This window comes from Natator depressus, chromosome 9, assembly GCF_965152275.1.
Source record: "Natator depressus isolate rNatDep1 chromosome 9, rNatDep2.hap1, whole genome shotgun sequence".
Classification (NCBI taxonomy): Eukaryota; Metazoa; Chordata; order Testudines; family Cheloniidae; genus Natator; species Natator depressus.
Genome location: NC_134242.1, coordinates 63,173,054 through 63,182,222, shown reverse-complemented (window position 1 = coordinate 63,182,222; position 9,169 = coordinate 63,173,054). Strand labels below are relative to the sequence as shown.

The window sequence follows — 9,169 nt, the reverse complement described above, 5'->3', positions numbered from 1 at the left end:
GGTTCTCTCCCCAAGGCCTCTCCCTTCCTGTTCCCAAGTACCAAGGGAGTGAACTGTGATTACAGTGCCTGTGTGATGACACCTGCCTGCTAATATGCCAATGACTGTGTTACTGCTGCCCCAGGTTGGATTTGTCCCCTTGTCCTGAAGGTGAAAGGTGCTATCTCAGTACCAGTCCTCTGAGCCAGATGGTCCCCCACACAACTAGCTTGAAAGACACTCCTTTGCTCACCTATAGCATGTTCCTGTGGAGGGTCTCAAAGCACTTGGCAAAATCAGTGCATTTAGGCCTGGCAGTTCCCCCTCTGAGATAGGTGTCTGTTATCCCCATTTTACAGATAGGGAAACTGAGGCATAGAGTGCTGGTGTGACCGGCTAAGGCCCCATGGCCAATCGCTGGTAGTACTGGGTATAGAGCCCAGACTCCAGTTCCCTGGCCTGGCTGCTAGCCCAGAGGCTTTCCCACCTGTGGTCTGCAGAGACCTGCCTGGTCACATGGTGCCGGCTCTCCTTATTCTGGCGGAGAACAGATGGGGTAGTGGACTGAAGAGCAACAGGGGATGTTGGCTCTAATTTTTAAGAACACCAAAGACTGATCGAGAGAGAGAGAGAAACACCCTGGTTCTCTCTGTCTGTGTACACAGCTTCTGCAGGGATGTTATGCCCATGCATGGGGGGAGACGGCCCATGATTGCTGTGTATTGCCACAGTCCCTAAAGATCCCAGCCAAGATCAGGGCCCCTTGTGCTGCGTTGGGAGGTGGTAAGGACAGTCCTTACCCCCAGACACTGACTCTCTCCATAAGGGAATGGTCCTCACCAAGAGTGAAAGTGGATTGAAACCGGAGTGGGATCTCTCACTGCACCAGCCAAAGAGGAGAGGAGTTGTGCAGGAGTGGTGTTTACCCAAGCCAGAGAGAGGATTGGGAGCTGCACTCCCCTGCTCCATTGTCCCTTGACCCTGGTCCATGCTGTGAAAACTCTTGGGTTCCCTCACACTGGGAAATGCTCTCTGATCACAATGGGGTGGAGGCTGCCACAGGATGCAAACCTGCACCTTCTGCTTCTCCACTCACCTCCTGGACGCATCTTCAGTTGCTAGAAGTGACTGACATATTGGAGGAGCAGACAGAGCGAAGCTGTGAGTGACAGAGCGGTGCAGAGACAGTGCAGCTAGACAGATGGCAGGCACCGGCCCTCAGCATGGAGCGGGAGACCAGAACCTCTGGTGTCCCAGTTCTGGGGAGCACTGGACTGGAGTGTTTGCCCTGGGAAAGAAGGGCTCCCCTGGCTTTGGGCTGTTATTTAGCGAGGGATAATGTGATGTTCTGATGCACAGGATTGCTCGGGGGGATGGAGTCAGTGGCCCATCTGATCTGCCAATGCCAGTCACGTCAGGGTTACTCCCCAGGCTCCCTACCTCTGCGATCCCTTCTCACTGGGGGAGCTTTCCTGCAGACTCTGAGCAGGGATCATTTCACACATGGGCCTGGAAGGTCTTGTCATGTATCCTGGCTAGTGTTGCTGTGTGCCTGTGGACACGTGCCCTGTCCCCCTCAGCTCGCTGTTGGAGCCAGTGGCCAGAGCAAGAGGCAACGCGTGGTCCGATATGGGCCATGTGGGGCCCTGGGCTGGTGCAGCAGAAGGCTGCACATGCTTTTTGCTATGAGGATTAGCCTAGGCAGAGAGAGAGGAAGGGTTGAAGCACAGAAGGCGCCAGGGAAGAAGGCTAAGTGTCCGAGGGGAAACCATGCAGTGTTCGCCAACCTCAGCATAGGAAGGGTGCATTTAAATGGCCATTGCTAGCACAGGTCCTTCGGGATGCCCAGATCAGCCACCCCCTGGGGCTGGGGTGGGAGCGTTTGTGAAGTCCCTGTGTGTTTCTATTGTAATGTGCAAACTTTCACGCACACAGGACAGCGAGGACATCGCCCCCGCCACCGGGGCTATTCCCCTAAATCCCTAGTCCCTTTCCTGCCCCCCCCACACCCGCTCAGTGCTGTGTGCAGCTGCCACCCTCCACCGCTGAAGAACATGTGAAGGAGCTTTCACTGGAAGTCTCAGGGCCCATCAGTCATCCAGCGAGGGTCAAGGAATGCCCTCTGCCCTCCGCATCACAGCCCCTGTGAGCTGGGGAACGCCAGGCTGCTCTTAGACTAGCTTTGCCTGTGGAGCTCTGAATTAACAGCAGGGAGTGACGCACGGGGCGTCACACAGCTGTTTGCGCCACGCACATGCCAGGAGGGTCTCATGTGAGGAGGACCCCACCAAAGTCCTTAATAACAATACTGTGTGCCTGTTGAGAGACCCTTCCAGGCTAGGGTCTCCAGGCATTTACCAAGGCAGGTGTTAGCTCTGTTTTACATAGAGGAATGGAGTCTTGCCCAAGGTCACTGGCAGAGCTGGGCTTAAGCTCAGGCATTCCTGGCTCCCCGGGCACTGCTCCATCCACTGGACCATGCTGTCTCTCTGCTCCCTGCGAATCTCTGGCAGGACTAGAGCTGTGCTCCCAGAGGTAATAGGGTTATGCTAATATATCTACTCTCCACACTGAGCTCCTGTCGCCTGTTTACCTCAGGGCCCAGTTCTGTTCCCCGAAGGTCAGTGGGTATTTTCCCACTGAGTTGAGTGGGACCAGAATCAGGCCCTTCCTGAGCAGCAGCCTGTCTTCTTTTAGATCTGTTTGTTTACTCGGACCATCTGCAAGGGGCCGTGGCGTTCTCATGCCCGAGGGTCACGGCTCTTCAAAGCCAAGCACGGAAACAAACACAGGATTGCACGGGGGTTGGGTTTGGGGCTCCCAGTCCCCTTTGAAATATACCTCCGAGCCTCTGCCCTCTGGCTGGGCATCAAGTGGGCAGCTGTAATGGGCACAAGATGGCCTGGCCCAGCGTGGGTGGGGTTCCCTGGGGGTGAGGGCAGAGCCCCTTCGGCGCAGAAGGAAAGCTAAGTCAGCTTCAGCATGACTGTAACACAGATTTATTGCAATGCCTCGTCATTCTTGACCCACGGGGCCATTCAGCAAATGTGCTGCTCCCGGAGAGCTGCTGCCTCTTCCCCCCACCCCCCTCCCCAAATCACTCCAAAGTACAGTAAGTGCTTCATGGCCAGTCCTAGCAAGCTCACCCCTGACCCACCACCCTGCCAAACGCTCTTCCACCTGCTGTGTGACTGCACCCTCCCATCTTCAGTGTCCTTCACCTGCAGGCGGGCGGCATTGGCAAACATGCCCCTTGTTCTGTGTCCAGTGCACATGAGCACACAGGCCAGTGACCACTTGCGAGAGCCAGGTGCTGGGGCTGCGTTCCACGAGTCCATCTGTTGCTGTGCCGACTGAGCACTTGCTGCTCTCATGCGGACGGCCATCTGGGATGCTGCTCTTCCTCTTGGTGCAGAGGGGGGTTCCCAATGGAGAGCGCTCCCCTGGGCTTGTGTTTTGCTGCCTGCCACTTGAGGGGGCTACAGCAGAAGGCCAGAACCAGCCTAGTCCATGCGAGCTGCTGAGTGCCTTGTGGGAGCATTGGTCGGTCAGTGGAAATTGGGATTCAAGGACAAGTGCATGAGAGAGACGAGCTTGAGTGATTGGTTCGGCCTCTCCTCTTACCTCCCCCAGTCCAGTCCTTCTGAGTGGTCCCCAAGGCAGGTGAGGGTTTTAGATACCGGCTGCCTTGCTGCTGGGGAGTTGGCCAGGCCTCGGGGCTCCTACACGTACCCAGTCAAGTTGTAGCCATTGAACTCACTCTTAGGTTTTTGAGTATGGCTGATGGATGGCTGGGGGGTCACCAGGGCTTTGGATTGGTAGGCGCTCTGGTAGGTTGTCTCAGACTGCCGGGGCGGGCAGGATGCAGAGAGGATGCAGCCGCCAAGGAGGGTTAGCAAGGCTGAGACAATGCCCAGGTACATCGCTTCCCCCATCTCATACTTGGCGCTGTCTGGGAGGATCGGGTTGTAGAAATCTCGCAGCACCACGTGGGTGCTCCACACCACGGGGATGAAGCACAGCACACCCCCCACGATGAAGATCACACCCCCTGTCACTGCTACCCTGTCTTTGGCAGAGGAGCCCTTAGCGAAGATGGTACACTTCATCCCCATCACGGAAACGATACAGGCCAGCGAGGAGACGGCACAGGAGGTCACCATCATAGCCTGAGCTGCCTGGATGTCGGACGGCAGGGCCAGCAGGGAGTTGTAGCTATCGCACTGGGTGACTCCGGTGCTTTGTATGGCACATTCCATCCAAAGGCCCTGGGTGAAGCCCACCGCCGTCACGATGCTGGAGCCAATGTAGGAGTTTTTCTTCCAGCTGGGTAGGAGCGTGGTGATCACTGTGCCCAGCAACCCCAGCCCCGCCAGGATGTAGCCCACAAGCTGTAGCCCGACTGAGATCATCTTCAGTCGCTCTCCTCACCTGGCTGTGGCTGACTGCTCCTGCCTTTCCTTGCTGGCTGCCTGGCTCCTCACCACCAGCCCCTTTCTTGTCTTTCTATTGTCCCAGCTCTTGGAGAGCAGCTCGGTGGTCTGGGCTTATCTCCTCCCCGTCCCTGTATGCTAGGTCTGTGGGGCTATCTGTGTGGGGGCGGGAGAGAGGGGAGGAGAAACTCCCTGGAAGGAAAAAAAAATCCATAGCAGATTAAATATTGACCAGAGACTCCTGAGAGATGCCAAGTGCCCTTTCACCTCCGCTATCATTCCAAACAACCTTTCGAGAGAAAAAGCCCCCCAAATAATAAACTCGATCAAGGGAGTCTAAATGTGCCTTGGTGACAGGGGCCTGGCGAAACACCCACGTGCAGGAACATGAGACGAATCAGAGCTTTGCTCCACATCTCCATGTTCCCTTCCAGCCTGGCTGCTGGATCAGCGGCTAGTGGCACGTGCCATTGCATTGCCTGAGCTGGGGCACCCTGCGATTAGACGCTCTCTCTCTCTCTCTCCTGCAGCCTGGCGGGGAATCGCCTATGGCTGCCCACAGATCCTGACCCCTCTGGCCCCCTGTGTTTGAGAACACCACCTCCCCGGAGCCATCTCCACCAGCCATCGCTAATGTCATGCACATAAGGAAGGAGTGCGCTGTAAGTGCCAGGCCAGCTCCCAGCTCCCTGCCAGCCCAGGCCAGTTTGAGCAGTAATGCAAAGGCAGCCTGAGGGGTAGTGCTGTCAGGATGCAAAGCCCTTCAAAACAGAGACCCTGTCCCTGCTCCGAGGTTCCGCTCATCTGGGATGACTCCACCTTTGTCCCTAGGTGCAGCAGGGACTGGGCCAGGGAGGAGGCTGTGTGTTTCCCTCCTGAAGAAGATCCCCTAGGCTCCCTCGCTGACTGCCTGACGGGAACAGCACTAGTGAGAAGACACAGCTCCAGTATGCTGTCCCTGGGAGCCCTGCCGTGGCATCTCAGGTGACAGCAGAGACCTGACCCTGAAGAAGCTCACCCTTCGGAGGTGAGGGGACAGCTCAGGTCTCCATGTCCATCTCGTCCTGGGCTCTCTCACACTGCTCCCCACCCTGAGCTACAAACCTGTTTCCTCTGGGGCGTGCAACTGCTTGGCCCCTGCCTGGCATTCGCTGGCCAATTCAGCACTTCTTAATGCTGTAGGAGCAGAATTCATTTCTGCTGGGGTTCCTGCCACTCCTGGTGTGTACAGCAAGGCAACGCATAGGCCTCTGAGCACTGGGATGGAGGGAGGAAAGGTCTCCTGGCCCCTGTGCTTTCTGCCCTCAGTTAAGTTCTCCTCAGTGCAGGGCTCATTCTCCTGCATTTTCTCCCATTCCATGTGGTGTTTTCAGGTCCTGCCATCCCAGGTGGCTTCGGCTGAGCACTGGGAGGGACCTTACCCCCTGTCGCACAAGCTTAGAGTCCAGAAGCTAACACAATCCAGTTGGGACGCTTCCAGGGAAATGCCAGAGAGCAGTGGGACGGCCCTTGGGAGTGGATCTGATCACCCTGCTTTTCCTGCTTTGGGAAAATCTTTATTTCGAATTCAGCCCCTTTCCCTCTTAAAACATCTTCTGAATAAGCCCATCCCCTTGCAATCAATGGCTCCCCAGTGGGTTTGGGGCTACATTTGGGGATCACTGTAGTTCTGAGCTTAAGCCATAGTGTGCACCAGCGCCTCGTGGCTGAATCCCCCAGAACCTCAGACTGCGGGGGAGGAAAGCAGACTGTGTTTAGGATCGCTTCCTAATCTTTCCTTGGAGGGGAAGCTGAGACATGTGAGAGAGAGGACTGTGGCCTGAAAGGGAATGACATCATCTGGGAATTAACTGCTGCAGAGACATGTTTTGCTTTTTGTCTTCAGTTTGGTGACCAAGCAGGGCCGCAGGCCTTCAGCAGGGGGTGCTATATTGCCTAGTGACACCTACAGCTCTAACCCAGATTGTCACATTAGTGGGGAGAACTTAAATTTGCTGGTTGTGTTGGCCAGGTGCACTCCTTTCACAGGCTGGCCTTTCTGGGTCCCAGGCAAACCCTGTCTGCTAACAGCCTGGGCCAGAGAGACACCTCAGTTAAGTGACTAAGGCCTGGGATGTGAAGTCAGAAGACCTGGTTTTTCTTCCTGCCTCTGCTAGTGAGTTGCTGTTGACCATGTGCAAGTCACTTAGGTCAGATGTGGGCAGCTGGAATTAATGGGTGAGTTGAGACGCCTAGGGCCTGATTTCCCCAGGCACTTAATGCCCATGCCTCTCCTGGCCACCAATGGTGTCTCCAGCTGGGCACCTAAAAATGGAGATGCCTGAGTTGGTGGAAATGATATTTTGAAAATGTTGGTCGCCACCTGTCTATGCCTCAATATTCCCATCCCCAACCCAGGGGTCTGCCTGCTCAGGAAAGTGCTTTGTAATCTGCAGAGGAAAAGCACTGCCTAAGTGTAAAGTGTTTATAATAATGTCAGCCTAGGAGAGGTTCTGTAACTGTCCTAGGGGACTTGGGTGAGCCACGGTTGCTGATTTCAGGTGGAGAGAGGGATCCTTTTGTTAGCAGCCCCTCAGTTGGCACAAGGAGGAAACAAACTTGACAGCAGTGCAGGCGCCTGCTGCTTGGCAGTGACAATAGCCCAGGCTGGGATTGTGAACGATCCCTAAGGGCTGCTCTTGTTCTGTACTCACGCTGCTGTTCGGTGCTCTGCTGGGGTATTTCTCCAGCTGCAGCACCTCTCCTTGGCCCTCCATTGTCTCTGGCTTCTGCCAGGCCCCTCCCAGTATGATGTGACAACATGGACACATGTAGACAGCTGCATTATATGTATACTTCTGGAGTTTTGCAGCAAATGAATGTCTTTCCCTGTCCCCGTTTGTTCCAAAAATTCCCACAGGTGCATTCAGAAATGGGGGCTGGCACCCCTAAAAGACACAGCCATTGTAGGCCAGCTGCCTCTTTCTTTGGGAAAGTCAGCACCCTGCTTTGACAGTTGGGTTGCCAGTTTTGGTTGGATGTATTCCTGGAGGTTTCATCATGTGACATAATCTTTAATTAAAGATTAATTTTTAATTTCTGGAGACTCTGGGATGATCCTGAGGGTTGGCAACCCTATTTGAAAGCAACAACCCGAGAGAGAATAGAACGAAGCAAAAGAGCCTCTGGCCTGTCCCCTTTCCCTCAGATCTGCCTCGTGATCATTTTGTTGCAAGTTTTCCCAACATGTCTTTGTCTCCCTCCCTGCCACCAGCGCCCCCACCCCCCAGCCCAGCAGTTTGATGGTATCCCAGCTGTCTACCTTCGGTGTTTCTGTTGAGCACATCACACTAGTCTCTTGGCACTGCCCCTGTTAGTCCCAGGGAATTTCACTGGTGCCAACCGTCTGGGTCGTATCACAGCTCTGATGTGACCTCTGGAGATGACTGCAGTGTGGACTCCAAAAGTGGAGCGACATGTTGTTCAAAGGTCTGGCTTAAGCCCTGCCAAGTGACATAGGCAGAGCTGCATCCCCCGTCCCTGAAATGCAGCCAGGAAGAGAATTATAGAATTGTAGGACTGGAAGGCACCTCAAGAAGTCATTTAGTTTAGTGCCCTGCACTCACGGCAGGACTAAGTATTAAAGAGGAGTGTTGAAAGCCGGCAGCAGCCTGTATGTATGGCTCAGCGACACTCTGCGAGGGCATTGGGACTGGGTCAGTCCAGGCCAGGAAGTGAAGAAAGGAATGAGGGGAAATCTCATCCTGGCACCAGGACCGGCTCTAGGCACCAGCAAAGCAAGCACGTGCTTGGGGCAGCACAGTTCCAGGGGCGGCGTTCTGGCCACCCTTTTTTTTTTGTTTGTTTGGGCCGTTGCGCCCTAGGAGCTTGGGGCAGTAAAAAACTTAGAGCTGGCCCTGACTGGCACCCAGAGAAAAATGCACGAGGGCTTTGAAATACTTACTGGAAATACAGCACCCGGAGGGAGCGACGGAGTAGCCGAGTGGGGATTGCACAAGGGGCATGAGTTATCCAAGTGCAGGAGGACCGTGTCTCCTTGGGACAGGGCGAGCAGAGAGGAGGCCGGGGTCCAGGGCGATAAAGGATTTCTAGTGGTTAACTGCAGCTTTGCAAAATCCATCTGCAAATCTTAGCCTGGGGTCAGAGGCTTATTCCAGATCAGAACTAAATCATTGAGAAGATGCAAAGTATTGAGGAGCTGCGGTCACCTTTTTGTTTGTCCCTCCCCCCCAATTAATTAAAATTGTAAATATTTGGCAAAGGGGTTTGGGGTTTATTGCCCATGTGATTTTGTGGGGGTGTGTGGGGGGAAGGGAGGATAGAGCAGCAAGAAGATGGTTTGGGGCAAACAACTGCAAAGCTGAAAAGGTGCCGATTTGGTGCAGTCTCCAATCTGTGCCAATGTAGGAAACTGACTCGGCGAGGAGTGACGCAGATGGTGAGAGCTGCCCGTGGTGGTGGAGAGAGGGTTGGACTCTTACTGGTGAATATAGGATTGCCCGTAAACCTACAGATCTGATTTTAGATAGCAGCATCCTATAAGCATCCCTTCGAATTGTCTCAGCCAGTGCGTGGGGAAGTGTCTTGGAACTGAAGGTGAATTAGACACAGGGGAGACAAAATGTAAGAGTTCTTGAGTCCGTGCAAGTGTTGTTCTGCTACTGCTCTTGTACCTCCATCCCCACGTATGCATCATTGTGCCCCCAGTAGATCCTCTGGTGGGATAGCCGTCAGCACGCGGGTTTTCCTTGGAGAGC

At 54.7% G+C, this 9,169-nt stretch overlaps 1 protein-coding gene across 1 annotated transcript; it reads right to left on the bottom strand.

Moving 5' to 3' along the window:
- Positions 1 to 3,101: 3,101 nt before the first annotated feature.
- CLDN2 (claudin 2) lies at positions 3,102 to 5,621 on the bottom strand. The gene is made up of 2 exons (XM_074963089.1): positions 5,517 to 5,621; positions 3,102 to 4,604 (listed from the first exon to the last, which is right to left on the bottom strand). Exon 2 carries the CDS (start codon positions 4,389 to 4,391, stop codon positions 3,702 to 3,704), a length of 690 nt encoding a protein of 229 aa, XP_074819190.1. The 5' UTR covers positions 4,392 to 4,604; positions 5,517 to 5,621; the 3' UTR covers positions 3,102 to 3,701.
- Between the last annotated feature and the right edge of the window lie 3,548 nt (positions 5,622 to 9,169).

Coding starts and splice junctions, on each gene's coding strand:
- CLDN2 (XM_074963089.1), bottom strand. CDS start 4,391: ATGATCTCAGTCGGGCTACAGCTTGTGGGCTACATCCTGGCGGGGCTG.